The sequence below is a fragment of the Microcaecilia unicolor genome, chromosome 5, assembly GCF_901765095.1.
Source record: "Microcaecilia unicolor chromosome 5, aMicUni1.1, whole genome shotgun sequence".
In the NCBI taxonomy this organism is placed as follows: domain Eukaryota; kingdom Metazoa; phylum Chordata; class Amphibia; order Gymnophiona; family Siphonopidae; genus Microcaecilia; species Microcaecilia unicolor.
In genome coordinates this window covers 89294779-89317251 of record NC_044035.1, presented here as the reverse complement: position 1 = coordinate 89317251, position 22473 = coordinate 89294779, and the positions used below count along the sequence as shown (strand labels likewise).

The 22473-nt window shown below is 40.5% G+C and overlaps 1 protein-coding gene across 1 annotated transcript in view; it reads left to right on the top strand.

Moving 5' to 3' along the window:
* Window positions 1-22473, top strand: part of PCDH15 (protocadherin related 15) — a 1022916-nt gene that overhangs the window by 792408 nt on the left and 208035 nt on the right. Inside the window, 2 exon segments of the mRNA XM_030204966.1 lie at window positions 2025-2134; window positions 10547-10687. Of these exon segments, the coding sequence (XP_030060826.1) occupies window positions 2025-2134; window positions 10547-10687 (251 nt within the window).

Below are 22473 nucleotides of genomic sequence, written 5' to 3'. Positions count from 1 at the left end.
CCTCTTGCCTCAGGGGTCACAATCAAATGCTAATAACAATAAAATGCATGTGTATGTTATACAAAAAAATTTGCAAAATAATACATGTGAAACTCAACATAAAAAACTAATTAAAAAATTAGACTTACAAAACTAGCTAAAAAAACAAAGATTACCACCAGTGTTGGTAGTGTATTTATTATGTATGACTGATGACCCCCACTGTAAATGTTCAACTATGTTTTTTTTAATCTTTGTTTTTTAGCTAGTTTTGTAGTCTAGGTTTTTTAAATTAGTCTTTTATGTTAAGTTTCACATATGTTGTTTTGCAATTTTTTTGTATAACATACACATGTATTTTTTCATTATTAGCATTTGATTGTGACCCCTGAGGCAGACGGGTTGTCCCGTCGAAACACAGACCATGTCGGGTCCTTCTACTGGTGCTGTGAATAAAGTATTATTAAACAACATCTCCTGTGCTAGATTGTCTTTTGGCCAGCCTCTACTTTCTCTTGTCTGGGAAAATATAAGGTAACATGGACAGGAGATATAAAACCTTGGGGGGCAAGATCATTTTAATACTATCTAATCTACCCCACCAGGATAAGCATAGTGGAGACCACTTAGAACAAGAACCATTGAGTTGATTAAGAACACTTTCAGTCTCATTTTTGAAAGAGATGGACGTCCATCATTTGACATGAATCGGAACATGGATGTCCATCTCCCAGGGATGTCCAAATCGGTATAATCAAACCCCAATTTTGGACGTCTCCAACTGCAGTCTGTCAGAAGGACGTCCAAATCTCAAGGGGGCATGTTCAAGGTGGGACTTGGGCGTTCCTATGATATGGATGTCTTTCAGCGATAATGGAACAAAACAAAGACATCCAAGACTAAAACTTAGATGTTTTGAACTAGACCTGTTTTTATAACAAATAGCTGTAGTGAGAATTGAACACACTTCTCCAAGATCAAAGTCTGCTGCACTAACCACTAGGCTACTCCTCTACTCCACACAAGAGGTGCCCCAAATGACCAGATGACCACTGGAGGGACATGAGGATCACCTCCCCTTACTCCCCCAAATCACAAAACATTTTTCCAAACAGCACTTTCAAAAGGAAAAGATAGACATTTTAGAAAAAAAAAACATCCAAAGTCAGACTTAGATGTCATATCCCAAACTGCCCTTTCTGTAATTGACTTGCCCAGGGTCTCAAGGAACAGCAGTGGGAATTGAGCCCATGTTGACTGGCTCAAAGTCTGCTGCATTAACCATTGAACCACTCCTCCTCCTTTTTGGACTTTTTGCATTTGGACATTTTTTGTTCTAAAATGGACCAAAAACAAGGACGTCCACATCTCAAAGACTTCCAAATCACAGGACATCCTTGGTATTTTCAAAATGAAAGATGAACGTCCATCTTTATTGAAAAATGCGCTTTTCTGCGCCCCGGGATTTGGACATTTTACAAAGACGTCCAAATCCAAACATAGACGTTTTTTCCGAAAATGCCCCTCTTTGTGTATTAATATCAATAGGTTTTTAAGCACGGTTTATAGAATAGTGCTTTTTCGATGCTGATTTTTTTTTGCGCTATTTATAGAATTCACACCTAAGTTCAAAGCAGTGCTTATTGCAGTTTAGTGAAAGGCCCCTAAGGATATCTGTGATTGAATTACATGTCAAAGAATATGACTGTACTTTATTTCACAGGTTTAAGTCTAAATTACATATGGGCCAACTCAGGAGAGCACTACGTGAGCATCACAACCAAATATTGAATTTCAAAAGCATATTACTGTACTGCAAAAAAAAGGCCTTTTTAAGAAATCTATGATTCATGTTCATGGAGAAGCAGCATCATTTCTTGTTCTGAACTGACTGATGAAGAGAGTGTTTACTCCCTAATATTAGTCATAATGTTGTATTTAATTGGTCTAATAAAAAGAGTACCACATTATATTTCTTTAAATGTATTGGCCTTTATTTCATGCACATTGTAAAAAAAACTATATTATTTTCTTTCACTAATCAGACCCCCACCAGTGAGTGAAGCTGCACCAAAAGGGACCATAGTTGTTGTTGTAATTGCTGCTGCCTTGAATCAAACCATTGTCTACTCAATTGTTTATGGAAATGAGGAAGGTAAGTCATCTTTCATCATGATTCTTGTTTCTTCTTAAAATAATAGGCAAGCTCTTTATTTAGGTTATTGAACCCTAGCAGTACTATTGCAAGGCTACTGTTAGGGTTTGGCCAGCACCATTTTGATGCTGGCAGCCTAGATGGCAGGAGGATCTAGTTAATTAACAGCATTTACACTTATAAGGTAATCTGAGAGTTGGATCAGGTGAGTGCCTACATAGATTTCAGCAAAGCATTTGGTAGAGTTCAGCATATGCAACTTTTAAATAAACAAGGTATGAACTGGGTGCTCTTGGTTTGGGCCCTAAAGTGAATGACAGATTCGAAACTGGTAGAGTGTACTGTGACAAAGGATAATGGTAAAAAGAGTTTGGTCTGAGGAGACGGATGTTATCAGTGGTGTGCTGTATGGATTGGTCATTGGCTGTTTCTTTTTAACATTTTTATAAGCGATATTGTGGAAGGGTGTTTAGTAAGATTTGCAATAGTGTAGAGACCAGAGATTGGCATTCATTTGAAATAAATGTTGGTTGCCTATGAAAATGTGCATTATGCCCCAGTTCTATAAATAGTGCCAGAATTGCATGTGATCCTGAGATCCATGTGCAAATAGTTAGTGACCCATAGCAATCAATAATTGACTGTTAACAACCAATTATTGACGTTAATTGGCTCTAATTTGGATTTTTACATGGATCTGGATATGCATGATTCTATAAAGATCCTCTCATTCGCAAGCCAAAAGGGGGCATGGGTATGGGAGGGGCATGGGTAGGTCAGGGGCATTCCAAAGAATTACACGCAGTGTTATAGAATTTGGAGGCTGTGTGACCAAGTTGCATGCCAGGATTTACACCAGATTTCAGTTGGTGTAAGTCATTGTGCTCGAAGTTGGATGTTGTAATACGTGCTAAGTGCTATTCTATAAAGAATATAGGACAGCATTGATTGTATATTTTTCCGAGTGCCTACTTTTTGGTGCCATTTACTGAATCCAGTCCTATGTGCACATAGTACACACTTTCCTTAAAGAGTGCACACTACATGCACATATATGTTGTGTATTCTTCCCAATTGTTTATGCATGTGTAGTGGTTTGTGCTTGCATAGGGGAGCTCACAACCTTAATGTTGTGAGCTGATAACATCAGCTGATCCTGAGCCATGCTGATGTTATGTTGAAGGGGGGGGGGGTGAGATTTGGGGTAGGTAGGAATGAAGGAAGTAGAAAGTAGGTTGTAGGGAAAAGTTTAGGTGAGTTAGGGTGCTTCAAATGGTTTTGATTGGTTTAGTTGGTTGCTAAGGGGAGGGGGTTGGTGAACTTGGGAGGATTTGGACGGGTTATAGTTGTTTGAGAGGCAGGAAAGGAAAAGGAACAGGTTTAGGGAGCTGGGGTAGCAACCCACCATTCCCTCCCTAGTTTCTGGGGGCTGGTGGTTAGTGTTGGGGCTTGTTGCAGTGGGTGATGGGGTGGGGAGTTTGTGGGTGGTTGGTCGGTCGCAACTTGGTGGGGTGAAAGTTTGGAGGTTGGTGAAACTGTTTGGGAGGTCTTTGTAAAATGGGGAAATGAATGGAAATACTGGTTTTGCTACATCATGTGGGTCACCGCCATGATTATTTTTGGCAAGTCCTGTGTTACTCGGACTTTGGAATTGGCTGGGAGTAAGCCTAAGTGCTTGCTAAGGCTAGTACGGACCCACTGGCTCTCTACGATTTGTGTTTGCTGGTAACTTATGTTATGAAGTTTAATTAAACTAATATAATTTGTTAATTATGCAAACTTGTTAATAAAGCTGCTGCCCATTTATATGCCAAACATGTGTTTTATTAATTCATTGCGGGGCCCTTTTACAAAGGCATGTGCCAAATCAGCATTACCACCCAGCTACCGTGTGCCATGGGCGGTAATTCTGAATTTGGTATGCGTCAAAAACACACGGAAGAAAATATTTTCTATTTTCTACCGCGTGGTACTTACCCACTTACTGCCCGTGTAGCACATGAGACCTTACCGCTAAGTCAATGGGTGGCAGTAAGGTCTCAGGCCAAAAATGGACGTGCTGTGGTTTTTATTTTGTTGCATGTTCATTTTCCAGTCATTTAAAAGAGGCCCTTTTTCCAGGACGCAGCCAAAACTGGCCTGGTGCCACAGGCCGCTATTTGCTGCGGCCTAGTAAAAGGGTTCCTGTGTGACTGGTATGTTGAGCATGGCGTAAAGAGAATGTTGCTGGTGTGGTTTGTGCACAGGAAAGAGTGCACACACCTTAAGGAAAGGTCACACTATCTCCCTAATTCTATAAACTTTGGTGCCCAACTTTACACTTAGCATAAAAAAGCTGGATGCCCCTTTTGTAGAATAAGGTCAGTTGTGCACACTAATTAATTTAATAATTGCCTGCTAATTGGAGTTAACAGCCAATTTATTGGCTTAAATTGTGGTTACTTTACATTAATTGGCACATATTGGCAATTGAGGCACAACTGACCTTAATCGCTATTCTAGAAGCTATGTGCTCATTTTCTGTTGCTCACAACTTCAAGGCAGCATGGCCAATGGAGGGGCATGGGCAGGTCAGGGGAGTGTCTATGAGTTATGCTCGCATGTTATAGATTATTAGGGGATATGGACTAGGTTCTGTATATGGCACCGAAAATATTTTCACCTAGGTGTATTCTATAAACTGTGCCTAGATTTAGGCACGGTTTATAGAATTTGCCTAGCTGGTTTATAGAATATGCCTAGCAGCCATGCCTGTGCCTAACTCTAGGCATGTCCATTTACGCCAAGTAAAGCGTGGTGCAAATATTTGTGCCTTTGTTAGATGCGGAGTAGTTGTATTCTATAACTGTGTGCGTAGATTTTTGGAAAGCCCACTGTCCACCCATTCCATGCCCATAGCCATGCCCTCTTTTTGGCAGCACACTTTAGAATATACGTGCACCACCTTATGGAATACACCTAGCAAGTTGTGTATTTAAATTCTAATTAATACAAATTAGTGTCAATAATTGATTATGGAAATTTTCAGCACTGATTGGCTTGTTACGTAATTAAACTGCATGTGCAAATCCAGAATATGGCCAGATTTGCATGAGCAATTTCAGGTGCACTATATGAAATCCAGGGGTAAGCACCTAACTGCCAACTGATAGGCATGTGCACTTATACCAGACTTTTGACATGGCATAAGTGCTTGTGCCTAAAGATAGGCTTGAAACTGTGAACTTAGGCTAGTATTCTATAACGACAGTTCCACACAGAACAGCCATTATAGAATTTGCACTCAGCATTCATCATCCTGGCACCTAAATTTTGGCCCATTTATAGATTTTACCCCATGTACACACTGGGGGGAAATTCTATAAATAGTCTTGAAATAGGCACTGGAAAAGATCGGCACATGCTCTTTATACCGCTTAGCACTAGTTTCTGTACACAACTCTGGACGCCAAACTTAAACCTGCTGAATTCTGGTATAAATTCCCGTGCCCAATGTGGATGCACTGACCCATTATTCAGTAACAACACGCACAAAGTTTTGGAATCCTCGTGATCCACTTATGCTCCTTCCATGGCTAAACCCCCTTTTGGTTGCAATCTCTGGAATTTAGGCACTCAGCCTTATATAATAGCGTGCAATCTGATGCATGTAAAAATCCAAATTGATGTCAATTAACATCAGAAATTGACTGCTATTATCCAATTATTGATGGTTAACAGCTTGTTAGCCAATTAAGTTGCATGCACATCCCTTAGAAGTGCACCCAAAGTTGGGCACCCAAATCCGGGCACTATCCACCTAATTCTATAAAAGTCACCAAAAATTGTATGTGCAAATTTGGGCATGTGCCCAATTTGCACTTGCAATTTAATTGAATAATGAGCCAATTAACAAGCATATTATTGACACTAATTAGATTTAATTTGCATGTATGCGTCTAAATTTAGGGGCAGGATTTGAACCTAAAATTTAAGCGTGTTCTGAAAAATACGGCATGGAAATGGAAGGGGCATGGACAGAACAGAGGCGTTCCTAAAACTTATGTGCATTGTTATAGAATAATGGGAATAAGTGCCTAAGGGGTCTTTAAATGGCATGCACTGTTGTAAATGTGTGTATTGGATGTGCACAGGTCAATTTTTCAGCAAGCCTGCAAAAAAGACATTTTTGGCCAAAATAAAAATTGTCACGTGTCCATTTTGGGCATGAGACCTTACTGTCACCCATTGACTTAGCGATAAGGTCTCACGTGTTAACCAGGGCAGTAATCATCAGTGCGCATACACTGCCAGTTACCACCCGGTTAGCGCCACGTGGTAGAAAATAAAGAAAATATTTTCTGCTGCGCGTATCGGACATATGTAAAAAATTGAATTACCGTATTTTTCGGACTATAAGACGCACTTTTTCCCCCCAAATTTGGGAGGAAAATGGGGGGTGCGTCTTATAGTCCGAAGGTAGCGATTTCCCTCCCTCCCACCCTCCCCCCGAGTTCGGGATCGCCCTCCCCCCGGCCCTGTCACCACTTCTCCCTACTCACGTCACGCGATCTTCCCTGGTGGTCTAGTGACGTCGGGGCAGGAAAGAGCCCCCTCTTTCCTGCCCAGCGCGCTGCTCTCCGTCCTCCTGTATGCAGCCTGACGGTCTCAGCGAGATTCAAAATGGCCGCCGAGACTTCAATTCTCGGCGGACATTTTGAATCTCGCCGAGACTGTCAGGCAGCATACAGGAGGACGGAGAGCAGCGCGCTGGGCAGGAACGAGGGAGCTCTTTCCTGCCCCGACGTCACTAGACCACCAGGGAAGATCACGTGACGTGAGTAGGGAGAAATGGTGACAGGGCCGGGGGGAGGGCGATCCCGAACTCGGACAAGACGCACCGGAGCACCTAGGTTTTAGAGGAGGGAAAAAGGAAAAATTTTTTTTCCTATTTCCCTCCTCTAAAACCTAGGTGCGTCTTATGGTCCGGTGCGTCTTATAGTCCGAAAAATACGGTACCTCTCGGGACTCGCAGTAGCCAGGTGGTAGTTCCAAATTAATGCATGTTGGATGTGCATAGGTGCCTACGCGCCTGAGTAAAAGGGCCCCTAATGTAAGTGTGTACATTTACACCATGTAAATGTGACTGTACCTAAAGTTAGTTGTGAGTCCCGGGCATTAGCACTATTCTATAAACCATGCCTAAATTTAAGTGCAGCTTATAGAATAGCACTTTATTCAGCACCAATTTTTTTGGAGTCATATGTAGAATTTAGCCCAATATATAGAATCCAAGGATAGTGCTCACTTTTAGCAATATTCACTTGAAATGAAACAACAAAAGTTTGTATTAAATTAAACAAGAAATGTCTGGTTTCCCAACCTGGTAAACACCCTTGTTGGTGTGGGTAGCTTAAAGAGGAACCTAGTGAAGCTGGAAGAATGCTTTAGAATTTGACAGCTAAGATTTCATATTTAAAAATCTGTGTCATGAATTTGGGCTTCAAAAACCCAAAGGAGCAGTACAGTTTAGAGGGTAAAGTACTTCTGTATACAAAAGAAGAACAGGATTTACGGGTGATTATGTCTGATGATTTTAAGGTGGAGAAACAGGTACAAATGTTAACAGTGAAATGCAGAAGTATATTTGACTGCCTAGAGAGAGAGGAATAGCCAGCAGAAAAAAAGGTAAAAGTGCCTCTGTATATAAAGTTTCTAGTGAGATCCCCATGTAGAGATCGCACCTTCAAAAAGATATAAACAGAATCAATACGCTTTCTAACTTTTGATGACACATATGCACAGGAAAAACAGTTTTTATGCAAGTTCTCAGTCTTGACTCATGTGCGTTACAGTCTAGGTTCAAAATAAAGGAAGCCAGCAAAACTTTTATGTGCCCTTTCTAACCCAAGTGTGCACGCTTACGGGCACAGCTTAGAGGGAGCACTGAACAAATCCAAAGGGAAGACCTACTTTCCATAATAGAATGCTAGTGTAAAAGTTAAACACATGCCTATAATTTGTGTGTAAGCACTTCCACCAGCCAAAGAGCTCGTGCTTAAATACTGGAAATTTGTGAATAACGTAAAGGGGCATAATCGAATGCCCATCTCCATGGGCGTCTATGTCCGAGAACGGGTACGTGAAGGGGTGGGACAGACCGTATTTTCGAAAAAAATGGGCGTGCATCTTTCGCTTCGAAAATACGGTTTGTACGGACCAAAATGCCATGGATTTAGTCGTTTCTGAGCTGGGCGTTTGTTTGTTTTTAGCGATAATGGAAACTAAAAACGCCCAGCTCAAAAACGTCCCAGTCCAAGCCATTTGGTTGTGGGAGGGGCCAGGATTCATAGTACACTCGCCCCCCTGACATGCCAGGACACCAACTGGATACCCTAGAGGTCAGTGCGGTAGATTTCAGACAACGCTCCCACATGCATAGGTCCCTTACCATGGGTGCTGAGCCCCCAACCCCCCTCCCCCAAAACCCACTACCCACAAATGTACAACACTACCATAGCTCTTAGGGTTGAATGGGGCACCTACATGTGGATACAGTGAGTTTTGGAAGCCTCCCATTTACCAGCACAAGTGTTACAGGTAGAAGGGACGTGCACTGCGGTACCCACTAAAAGTGCTCCAGGGACCTGCATACATGCAGACCTCTAGGACTTGTTGCTTTTGTATAATCTTGGCACACTAGTTGACACCTAAAGACTAATGTCTCCAAAAACGTCCTTTATTGGAATAAGCACGTTTACTCACAGTTAACTGCAGATCAGAGGTTGTGCCCCACTGGCAAAGAGTCTCCCTGGTATTGAGATGAGCAGTAGGTCGGAGCTGGCAGAATGGTGTACAATGCCCTCTTTCAGCAACATTCAAGGTAAGAACTAAGTTCTGTAACGTGGCTAACACACGAAAGGGATCTAAAACTGGCTTACAAAAATGGCCACTGCCTCATGGACTACCGGAAACAAAAAAGGGCACACTCTGACCCAGTAAGCAGACGGAAAAGCACCATGGGAGTAGAGCCTACGAACTACCAACATCGTGAGCATGTAACACAAGCTAGTGGAATCAGGGAGCCCAATACCCTACACCCACCACAATGCATTGCTGATGTGACTCTGCAGTATCCTTAACAGAAAAGGTGTCACACTCACCCGAGACCCACATCAGAACCAGGGAAAGGCTGTCACAGGATAGAACACATTCTGCTGTCATGGAGATGGGTACGGCATTTGAGGCTGGCATACAGGCTGGGAAAAAAAGTTTGTAAAGTGTTTTTTTTTTGTGGCAGGGGGTTAGTGACCACTGGGGGAGTCAGGGGAGGTGATCCCCAATTCCCTCCGGTGGTCATCTGGTCAGTTGGGGCACTTTTTTGGGACTTGGACCTGAAAAAAAGGGTCCAAATAAAGCGGACCAAATTCTCGTTAAAAACACCCTTCTTGTTTTGATTATCAGCTAAAGACGCCCATCTCTCCTCGGCCAATAACCACGCCCCAGTCCCGCCTTTGCCACGCTGCCGACACTCCCCATCAACTTTGTTCATTCCTGCGACGGAGTGCAGTTTAAGACGACCAAAATCGGCTTTCGATTATACCGATTTGTTCGCCCACGGGAGAAAGACGCCCATCTCCCGATTTGGGTCGAAATATGGGCGTCTTTCCCTTTCGAAAATAAGCTGGATAGTATTCTATAAGTTTTATGTATAAGTGTGAATCTTGCCCACCTATTCCTACCTGTAAAATATGTGTATTTGCAGAATAGTGCTTAGATGGAATGTTTGCATTCCCATGCATGTGTGCACACATATGTACAAATATGCCATTATTCTAATCATTTACATGCATAATCAGAGTTTAAATGTTAGCACCCACTTTATAGAATTACCCCTTTTATCACCTCCCATCTAAAATACTGTGAGAGCTGCATTCAGAAAAGAAATTTGGGGTCCTTTTACAAAGGCACACTGAAACATGGCCTGCGATAGTGTAGACGTGGGTTTTGGGCTGTCGCAGAATCATTTTTCAGCGCACCTACAAAAATGCTTTTTTAAAATTTTTGCCAAAAATGGACATGTGGCAAAATGAAAATTGTCTCGCATCCATTTTGGGTCTGAGACCTTACTGCCAGCCATTGACTTAGCAGTAAAGTCTCACACAGTAACTGGGCGTTAATGACCTACGTGCATCAAATGCCACTTGGCACGCATCCAATACGCGCATCTGAAAATAATTATTTTTCAGATGCACATATCGGATGCACACCAAAACCAAAATTACCGCAAGAGCCATGCGGTAGCAGGGTGGCAATTTCATTTTGGTGCATGTTGGACGCACGTGGGCACTTACACAGCTTAGTAAAAGGGCCCCTATATTTCAGGAAATAAATATTTAAAAAGCAACAATTATATTTTGTCCTACATTACAGGTATGTTCAGCATTGACAACAGTACAGGTGTTATCTCCACTATAAAATCACTGGACTATGAAACCACACAACATTATGAACTGAGGATTCAAGCAGACTCCATGCAAGTGGTTAAATTCAATCTGCGTGCTGCTTCTAAAAGTAAGTTTCATTTTATGGCACCGGTAATTTGAATTATTCCTTCAATTAGTTTTAAAATAAAATGAATGCAGTTTGTATGTTCTGTTTTCTCCAAAAGAGTGACTAAAAAAAAAAAAAAAAGAAGAACTAGCCTTTGCACAAAAAAGCAGAAGCACAAAGAGCAAAGGTGACACAAAAGTCCAGCAAACAAATGGCGAGGTGCAACAATTTATTCTAATATCAATAACAGGTACCAATGACTCGACATGGGCTGTGTTTCATCCACAAAGAGCCTGCCTCAGGAGTCGTGGTAACATAGCAAACGTAGTAAATGCCAGCAGATAAAGACCTGTACGGTCCATCCAGTCTGCCCAACAAGATAAACACATTGTGCATGGTATGTGATACTTTATATGCACACCCAAGTTTGATTTGTCCTTGCCATTCTCAGGGCACAGACCATAGAAGTCTGCCCAGCACTCTTCTTGTACTAAAAGTTCTGAAGCTAATGTCGAAGCCCCTTAAAATTTACACTCAAGCCCATCAATATCTATTCAGTCACGATCAGGGCGTAGACCGTAGAAGTCTGCCCAGCACTGGTTTCGCTTCCCAATTACCGGTGTCTCCACCCAATCTCCACTAAAATTCCTAGTCAATACTGATGGTTTCACTTGTATTCTTACAGAATTATAAATGAATGCACTAATCAAGAACCCAGTGAATGGTCTACCAAATTGTAGCACTGACTGCCAATGTATTGTGTACTGTGCCTTCTAGAAGGAAGTTTGCTTCCACAGGTTTCTCATGTAGAATGTTTCCTTTATAGAAGTTCCAAGAACATAAAGCTTTAGGCAAAAGACAATTTTAATATTCCGCTCACACCTCAAAAGGTTCGAAGCGGAATACAGTACAAAGAGAAACCAGTAAGTACACTGGGATGTCAGTTACATAGTGAGATGGAAAAACAAGCATCGTTACATAATAGGAATAAATTAACAACAGTCTAATACAATATTACAAAATACAGAGCTTTAAATTAACATAATGTAGCTGGTCATGTATGGAGTTCAGTGTTTAAGAGGATTATGTCAATACATATTTTCTAAATAGTGCGTTTTTTAAGGGTTTACAGAACTACATGTAGGAATTAATGTTAAGAACAGATGTTGGTAGAGAGTTCCAGATTTTGGCGGCTTGATAAGAGAATAGGCTTGAGAAATCTCTCTTGAGGCGAAATTTCTTGTAGGATGGAAAGGAAAGTTTATGAGAGTTTCTTCTCCCATAGCCTGAGTTTAGAGTTGAGGTTAAAGAAACCATGTGCAATGGGGCACATCCCTGGATGATTTTAAAGACAAAACAACAGAGTTTGAAAATGGTTCTGGCCTCTACAGGCAACCAGTGTTAGCTGGACATAGAGATGAAAACCCTGTTGAATTTTTTCAAGCCATAGTTGAGCCTTATGACCATAGTTTGTGTAGTAGGTTCTTAGAACAGCTTAAGTAGATTACATTTCAGTAGTCCAGCTTGATTAAGATCAAATCCTATGAGTCTAAAGTGTCCTTGTGTAAAGTATTTCTGTATTCGTATGAGGTTGTGTTTTGGGGAGAAACAATTCTTGACAGTCCCATTTACCTGCACTTTCCAGGATAAATTCTGGTCTATTGTAATACCCATGATTTTCAGGAGGATTCTAGTTTGTAAAAAGACCATTCACCACAAAGGAACAGTTCTGTCTGATAGTTATATTGTGGTCTGCCAAGAGGAATTTAGATTTATTACAGTTAAGTTTTGTTATTGGCCATCCAGATGGTAATGACAGAGATACAATCTTCTATGTGTTGTTTTATTGTGCGGATGCCGTCATTAGTTGGGATTAGCACAGTCCTATTGTTCGCATATATAAATACGCGGAAACAGGCAGCTTCAAGAGCATATCCCAATGAGGCCATGAGAACATTGAATAGGACAGGAGAAAGTGGTGAGCCCTGAGGGACACTACTATTTGCAGACCATCTCTCAGAGTATGTTCCATTCATTTGAACCACATAAGATCTATTTGTAAGAAAACCACAGAACCAGTTTAGTACATGACATGTATGACCAATATTGTTCAAGATTGTTATTAGTAACTCGTGTTCTATCACATCAAAAGCACTCGAGAGATTGAATTGCATGATAAATGCTTTTTTCCCTTTGGCCCACAGTATATTTATATTATATATCAAAGCACATATAGTGGTTTCAGTGCTGAAATTAGCTCGAAATCCTGATTTGGAACTATGTAGTATATCAAATCTCTCTAGGTACTCAGTTAGTTGTATTCTGGCTATTCCTTCCACTAGCTTTATCAGGAATGTTATGAATGCTACTGGTCAGTATTTGCTCACATTGGCCTGAGATTCTTGTATATTTTGTAGTATTGGAGTAAGAATAATATTCCCTAATGATGATGGAAAGAGACCTCTGGACAAGGAATCGGTTAGCCAATCATAGAGCATGTATTTAAATTTGAGAGAGGTACAACTCATGAGATTGGTTGGGCAATTATCCAGTTAGGAATGAGATTTGGAGAATTTCCCAATTAATTGATCTGATTCAGCCCATTTAATAGTATGAAAACTATCCCATACCATATCAATAGGTATTGCAGTATCAGCATGTCTAGTTATTATATATATTCCTCATTGACACTAAATTGTGCTCTAATTTTAGCAATTTTCTCTCTGAAGTGAAGGCTAGTTGTTCTGCTGATGGTTAGATTCCCAAGTAAGAATCATGATTCTGTCAACATTTGTTATATTGTTATCTATTGAGAATAGACGTTTTATGTTGGCAACACCATTGTCAATCAGTTTGGAGTAATAAAGTTTTATGGCCTCAGCTAGTTTGTTTTTTATGTAGATGTTTTTCTTCTGCAACATCATCTATACATATCAGTTTTGTCTTTTTTTTCTAGATTCTATCTAGATGTCTACATGATTTCTTTAGCAATAAAAGATCTGAGTTAAACCATTTGCTTCTATTCGTTTTTTATTTTTCTTTTGCTTTCATAGGGGCCATACTATCAAGAATGTTTTTACAAACCTCATTCCAAATGTCCAGTTTTATTTTATCGCCCATTGAATAATATTGATCTACCATGTTCCAGAATTTGGTACCATCGACTTTCCCTCTGGTATAATATTGTATTTTAGAGTTATGTGAGGTATTGTTATTATATTGTTGGGTACTGACATTGTGTTGTGTCCTTATGATATTAGAGTCTAACAGGAAATGGTCTGATTAGAATGGGGGGGGACCATTTTCCCATTTCTATGTTCGGACTGGATACTGAGTTTTTGGTATATGCAATTAGGTCTAGTTGATTACCCTTTTTTGTTGGTCACCTGGTATGGTGGTCTATAAAGATCTAGAGATTCTAAGAAGCTAGTTAGGTCCTTAACCTCAGGGTCATTTGTTGAATTAAAGTGCTGGTTTATATTTCCTATCACATCAGAAAAGTGAGAAAAGAAGGGAGGCTAGACAAACGACAATATCAACAGGCCACATTTATTGCTGAGATGTATAAACTTTAATGCACAAGGTTCAAAATCAATGTACAAGACTCATCAATGTGCAAGACTTGACATGGAACCATCTGTAAGCCACCGTGAAGGAGACCAACACACATGCTTTACCAGGCGCTTTCATTTTATCAGAATACTTGGCGCTGCATTGCAGTAGTGTTTTGTAGAGTGCATCATTCATGTTTGCGCAGTCTTTTTCAAGACCATTGAATTTATTTTAAACTCAGCAACATATATCCCCTTTTACATTACACCATCAGACTCCTGAGGTAGGCATATTGGTGCTGAAGTGTGGTGCCGTGTCGAGTCTTGTGCATTGATGAGTCTTGCGCATTAAATTTTATACATCACAGCAATAAATTTGGCCTGTTGATCCCATCGTTTGTCTAGCCTCCCTTAATTTTCCACTTTTCTGGTGTGCATCCTTTTCCCTGTGGGATTTTTGAGTCCAGTTTTATTCTGGGTCTTATATCCATGTTCCTGGCTAAGAAATCAAGGAAATCAGTACTAGCTTGAACCCATTCCCTGGTGGGCAATTGTCAGAGCACAACCAGGTTTCTGAAATAAACACCAGACCCAGTTTTGTAAGGTCAATCCAGTCCCTGATTGTAGTGGTCTTGTTTCAAAGAGACCTCATATTTAAGTAGTAAGCATGTACTGGGGCAGTTGTAGAGAGTGGTTCATTTGTTAAGTTTTGTTATTTAAGGGACCTCTTGTATGTTATGGGGATTTACTTGTATCGATTTTCCCTATATGTGCACCTTCCAGTGTTCATTAATGCTGCAATGCTGTGTTGCATAAAATCGGAGCAGTTTAATAGAAACATCACAGGTTGATAGAGTATATGAGTGGTAAGAAACTGTGTGAGGTAATGTAGGGGTGGAGGTCAAGCACCATGCCCATTGATGTACGACAAATTGGACCTCCTAATAGTAGTTAGAGTACCACAATGTTTGATCCAATCGATCTTGCTCATCAATGTACCACTAAACCTAGCTGTACAATGTTATAGTCCTACTTTAAAGCTTCTCTAACAGATGTAGAAAAGAAACAAGCATACCCAGAAGGACATGCAAGGATGTGTATAGGCTGCATACAAAGCTGCATGCAAAGCTGGATAAGAAGCTGAGTGTGAGGGATGCTCACTTTCTAGCCAGTTGGTTTCCCATATTCTTCCTCTGTCTCATAAGTACATGAGTAGTGCCATACTGGGACAGACCAAAGGTCCATCAAGCCCAGCATCCTGTTTCCAACAGTGACCAATCCAGGTCACAAAGACCTAGAAAAATCCCAAGAAAGTACAAAACATGTTATGCTGCTTATCCCAGCCTCTGAGGAGGATAGATGCTATTTTGAATGAAACCTGCCTTCTTGCCACCCTGTTCAATCCACTATGTTCTTGGTGTCACAGTTTCATTACCATCCGCCCCACTGAACTGGTCTGCACAGGGCTCCACAATTGCTAAGACCAGCCCTGCGTATGCCTGTGGCTGAAAAGGGTCTGAGCTGGCAAGGGCACCAGGAGCACATTGCAGTGCTGCATTCCTATTCTATGGCCATCTTAGCCATAATTGCAAAACTTTTCAGTTTTAAACTTTTTGACCCTACTTTCATCCAGTTCTTAAATTAGACCCTGAGTTATATATCAAATGAAGATATTCAACTTATACCATCTCAACAGACTGGAAAAACTATATTCTGATGCTGCCCTTCACATAGGCACAATTGTTTAGCATAATATTTTGAATTTCACAGATTAGAGATCTTTGCTTTATTACTTTGCAAATGTTTGTTTTAAAACTAAAGCAAAAGTTGGGAAGCCTTATATAGTGTCTTGTGTAGTGCTGAGATCATTAAAAATACTAGAGTGCATAAGCAATACAGATAGCTAAGAACTGCTTGGTATACCCAGAGTGCACATTTTGCTCACTTTATATGTGAGTACCTTTATTTTGAAACCCTGAGGACACGCAGTAGGGGTTTATTGTATAACAGAATCTAGCTGCTTAGGTTCCATAATACAATACTAACATAATCAAGTATCAGCACACCTAAGATTTAGGCACTAGTAGATACCAGTCAAAGAACTGGTGTAAGGGATGGTGCCAAAATGCAGCAGGGATGCATGCAACTTACATTATTCTGAAAGTTACCCACAATTAGTGGTTCAAAAAATTATCTTCAATTATCTTCTAGGATAGGACATCTCTTATTGGACCAATATAAGAATAGTCCAAAAATGAAGTTGTGGGATCCCTACCTATGTCCTCCCATGCTCTGATTCTGTGTATATCTCCCTTACAAATACTCACTTGGTATGTTAAGTGGGTGTTTCCAGAATAGCACTTAGGTGCCCTGATAGCACTTACAGGGGGCAGTTCTATAACTGGGTGTCTCCATTTAGGCATCCCAAGGCTCTGTGATAGGTGCCAATTCTATAAAGGAAACTTGGTGCCTAGGTTCTGTTATACAATACTAGTGTGACCCGGTATTGGTGCACCTAACATTGAGACACTCACAGACACACTTTCTTGAACAAACCTGTCTAACCTTTTTTAAACATTGCTAATCTAACTGCTTTTACCATGTGGCAGGGCATTTTCGACAATTCGTCTAAGTCAGACTTTGGGCGTTTTGTATTAAATGTCCCAAATCCAAATAGAAATCAGCTGGTGCTAAATGCTGAAAGCCCCCACAGCAAGGTGGGAAAATTTTGCTGACTTTACTGAATATCATGCTAAGTGGTTACATTTGAAAACTCCCAAACTAGCCCTTTTTATTTTTGTCTGGTGAAATCTGTGTCTAAAAGAATCTTTGCAATCTCTAAATGCTGCATATCAAAGGACTTAATGCAATTCAATTAAGAAAAAAACTGTGATTACATTTAAAGCTAGATGGAACTCTATTTTCACTTTGACCTACAGAATGTGAGATTCCATTTTGAAAATAAAACATGCCATGTTTTTTACTAGTAATATTAATATTCACATGGATCGTTTTTCCTAACTTTCAAAATATCTCATGTAATTTTGCTAAATTTTAATCATGAGTCTTGTAGATGCTGAGTATAACAGATTAAAGCAATGGTAATGTAAATTCTGAAATTCTGCTTACTCCATTCTAATTAACTAAACTTAATGGGCAAAAGTAATTGGATAGTGTGTTAGTCTTCCAATTTAATTTGCATGCATAGGTCAACTCATCTGAGAAAGGAGAACATTTTGCTTTGCAGTGGTTTTTCTTTATTTTAATGACTAGAGTAAGTATCGTTGTTTGATGTTTATGCTATTTCTGATAGATTTCTGTGCAGAGACTAGTACATTAAAACTTCACTAATCCATATCTTTTGGTGGATTTATGTTATCAGAAGTAAAAGAACCCACAATAAATTACTTTTGTTTCATTTTTGAAGCTTAATAAACAGGTGTATGATAAACAGGCATTCATCAACAATTTTTTATTCCTACTGTTTGACAGTGATGTGGTGGAGCACTCAAAGCAGGGACTTGAGAAAGTCATCTTAATGATCCAGAGAGAAAAAAAACATTAGGGAAAACATTTAAGATTTTATTTGATTGTAATCTATATTCTGCTATTTTATCTTGCTTTACTTAGGGCTCCTTTTACAAAGCAGTGTTATCAATTATCATACGCTGAATGCGAATAAGCCAATGGGAATTGAATGGGCTTCTTCGTATTTGGCACACGCAAATCGACAGTGCTGCTTCATAAAAAGGAGCCCTTAGATTGTAAACCACACCGTGCATTTCTCTGATTTGTTGCTATAGTATAGAAGTGCAGAAATAAATAAACTGATAAATAAATATCTAATTGTGACTAGATTTACTGTAAACTGTTACCCCACGTTAACAAGCGTTTAATGCTGTGAAAGTTCTTTACTAAAATTGCACATTAACAGCAATGGTGCATGCTAACTCAGTGGCACACATTAACCCCACCCCCACCCTCACCCCATTTACAAAGCCACTCTAGCGGCTACCGGTGCGGTAATGCCGACACAGCCCATTCACTTTGAATGGGCTGTGTCAGCATTGCCGCACGGCTTTGTAAACAGGGAGGTAATAAATTTAGCTCTAAATTTGTTAAGCATTTTTTACCAGAGACAGAAAATAAAAATAACTTTTATATATTGGCCCCTTAATAATGTTAGCTTGTCTACTTGTCTCTTTAAAACATATTTCTCTTTATTTTGTAAACAAAGTTACAAAAGAGAGGGTAAAACAGCATACAAGCATAAACAGAAACAGAAAAAAGCAACACTGGGCCTTCAGGATGGAGATAAATGCAGTCCTTTTTATTCTGAAAATGAACCGACATGGGCCGTGTTTCAGCGCACAAATGCCTGCCTCAGGGGTCAAAAGTGGCAGAGGCAGAAAATGTGGGTGGGTAGCATATTGCAACTGGTGTGAAAACATACTTTGTGCTTTTGGTTGTTCTTTTAGTGTGGGATCACTTAGGGGTCCTATTACTAAGCTGTGGTAAAAAGGGGCCTGCACTAGCATCAGCACATTTTTTGAAGTGCGCCGAGGCCCCCATTTACCACAGTGGTTAAAAGGCTGTCTGTTTTTTGGGAAAAACAAATGGCCATGCAGTAAGTGAACCACTTACCGCACAGACATTTCAGTGGAGATCCTTTCCGCCACCCCTTGAGATGGCGCTAAGGGCTGCCATGCTAACCCAGTGGTAACCAGGCAGCGTGCGGCTCTGCCCAATTCCTGCCAGTTAAATTCTGGTGCTAGAAAAATAGGATAGTGCTGGAAATAGTGCACACTAGGGGCAGAAACTACTGCTGGGCTCTGGATTTGCACACGACAAGTCCATGGTGGGCTTACTGCTGCTTAGCAAAAGGACCCCTTAGTGCCTCCTCATAGGAAGTGTTTAGTATTTGTACTAATTGCAAGCAGTGTTAACCAATAATAATGAACATTTCAGTGTAGTATTTGCAGAGGAGGTGTTGGGCACACACCCAATAATTAGCTCTTAAGGCATGTTAATTTTTGGTGTTAAGGCAAAATTTTGTGATGTAAAGTAGGAAATTAAGTATAACATAATAGAAGAATGGATGGGTAGTAAATGGATGGGTAGGTAGGTAGAGACAGGTGATAGAGAGAGGAGGGTAAGGTGGGAGATAGATTCTGGGTCAATGTCATTTTCTCTTCAGTATATGTAAGGTAGATGGGTTCATGAGATTAATCTGGGTCTTTTGGGTAGGTTTGTTTGAATAGATGGGTTTTTAGTGCTTTTCTGAATGGTAGGTGGTCATGGATTGCTCGGATAGGTCTAGGGAGAGCATTCCATAGATAGCTACACAGGAAGGAGAAACTGGATCCATAATAAGTTTTGTACTTGAGACATTTACAGCTGGGGTAGTGCAGGTTGAGGTACTTTCGTGAGGATACAGACATGTTTCTTGCTGGAAGGTCGACCAGATTTGTCATACAGTTTGGAGATTCTCCTTGTATTATCTTGTGGATTAAAGTCTGGGCTTTGAAATTGATACGTTCTTTGATCGGGAGCCAGTGCATCTTGCAAAGAGAGGAGTTGCACTCTCAAAACGTGATCTGCCAAAGATGAGTCTTGCTGCTGCAACTGAAATAACATGATTGCTAGTGATTGCTGTTTATAAGCCACTATAACACTATTGGATGTATGTAGCACATCACAGACATACACAACTGGCAGTCCCTGGTTATTGAAGCTTACAGTCTAATAAAAGCAGAAAGACATGAAACACAAACAATACATGTTTGTTCAGGGTTTTTGAGTTAAGACAGCAAAAATTCTAATCCACTGGCTGTCTGGAAAAATGATTAAACCAGTCCTTGAGAACCATTAATAAGGCAGGGTTTTAGGATATCCCTAATGAACATGCATGGCAGAGATTTGCATTCAGTAAGGGTATTTTTAAACTGGACCTGTTGGTAGCCCTTGAGGACTAGGAGTGACGATCAAAGCAGAAGTCTAAACCTATTTGATGTTGCTATTTATTTCTTAAGTAAATTTACGGCCCTATTTATGCACATATGTTGCATAATGGCAATATAAACCGCTGACTTAACTGAGCATGTATGGGAGACTGCCAGCATTGGCAGCTGGAAATGTGTCACTGAATGCCTCAGGGTTGTGACAGCTTTGGGGACTCTAGAGAGGACTGGTGGGGCTTGGGGATCCCCCCAAGTCAAGGCATTGCTTTTTTTTTTTTTTACTGCCTTGGGGGTAGGGGAAGGGGGAGTAGCAGGCATAGAGGAAATGTGTGGGCTGTGCCCAGCCAGTCCACTCCCAGGGCCACCCAGAAATTGAGGTCTGGCTACAGTACTGGCACATAAAACCAAAGTTGTACAGCCTGATGTAGTCGAACCACACAAATGAAAAAAATGTCCAGTTCATTTCACCAGGGTTAAGGCCTCTGGTGCTGGTGACTGCCCGGGCCTACCTGTATACCTGAGAGAACTGGGGTGAGGAGTACAAGTACTCATAGCAAAGTCAATTGTACGCAAATTAGAGTAAGTGTGATTATTCAGCTCAACATACAAACTTTGGTGTTAAATCAGTGATAGCAACACAAATTCCCTCCACTACCAGATATTGTGTGATGTAAAACAAATCTTTGTAGACACTCAGAAGCATATCATACCATACCAGTACCAAGTTAAGAATTCAAACTTGGAGGCGGAGCTTGCGTATTGAGCAAGATGGCCACATAGTCCAAGTTCTCTGTCCACCTCTAGCCTTTTATATCAATTATTTTGAGTTCAGAATGCACAGGCACACAATTTTGTTTACCTCATTTGATTTGGAACAAGCTAGTGTATCTGCCAGTGTGAGAGTTTTCCCCTTTTCTCCACTGCACCCACCTTGGGAGATGTTAAGAACTGAATCTCCCTTCCCACGTGGCAGCTCCTGAATTCACTGAGCCTTGTGCTACTAACTACACTTGCTATAGGACGCTCGCTGCATCTAAAATGGAGATTCATGTACATTTTCTGTGAACTGTAGTTAAGACCATGGAACCTGTGATTTGTTCCTAAGACCTCTCCCTGGTGATCATGTGAGGGTTCTGACTTTGACGGCCCATCCTCTGCATTGCAGGCTCCCCTTTCAGAGATGCACAACTAATTACAGAAGAACGGCAACTGAAGAAAGAGGAATTTTACCTGACAATAGCAGGGCAAGTGCTTCTCCTTTACTCTCTCTCCATCCCGATTAGTCATGGACTCCCTTGAGAAGGCCATCTCAAACCCCTTTGCACAGCAATTTTGCTGGCCAAGATGGCATCTCTCCTGAAGGATCTGACTTGCTCCTGTTCCTGTAATTTGCTGCCCTCCACTCCATGCGATAGCTGTGATGCTGGTAGCAATATCTTTTTTGTTGTGCTATACTACTTTCTATCTAGACTCCATCTCTCCAAACTAGCAATTTCATTACTGGATAACAGGGATTTGTTTATTTCAGAGAGATGACCGCTGGAACCTGTTATCCTCAGTTTGCAGTCATGAGTTTCCCTCTGTTTTGAACTATTGATTTCTATACTTGAAACCTCATCTATAACTGAAGAGCTTCAGTTATTAGCTTTTTCCTCAGTTACTTTAAGTTGGAAAAGAATGCAATCTCCCACATTTTTAAAGGACTATATAGCTGAGCTGTTTTGGGCTTGCCATTTCCTACTACAGAACTGTATTGCTACATTTCAAATTTTGACCCTCGAGGAGTATCCCAGATTACATTTTTCACTGCTGCAGATGTTTTATTGCTGAGCACTTCTGTTTTCCCAGTTATTGTAGTGAAGCAACACTACAACAACTTAATCTTTTAACCTTGAGTATTTTTCCAGGGTAATTTGTTTATTGCTGCAAGCACTATATTGTGTAGTAGCTACCATTTTATAGCATATTGACTTTCCTCTGCTGCATTTTACCTTCTAGCCTTGATAGTTGTTATAGTGCAATGTTTTATTGCTGCAGGTATTATTTTATGTGCTACCTACTTCTCTTTTATTTGTCCACTTTCTATTGATGCAGTTTCCATCGCACTGTCCTGGGCACTATTTCAGGACAAAGTTTCACTGCTGCAGATACTATATTATGTATTAGCTATTCCTTTTCCTACAACTCAAGGGTTTTTTACTGCAACATTTTTTTTTACTTTTAGCCTTGACTTATTCCAGGGCATTTTTTTTTCTGCAAATGCTACATGGTGTGTATTACTACTATTGCAAATTTT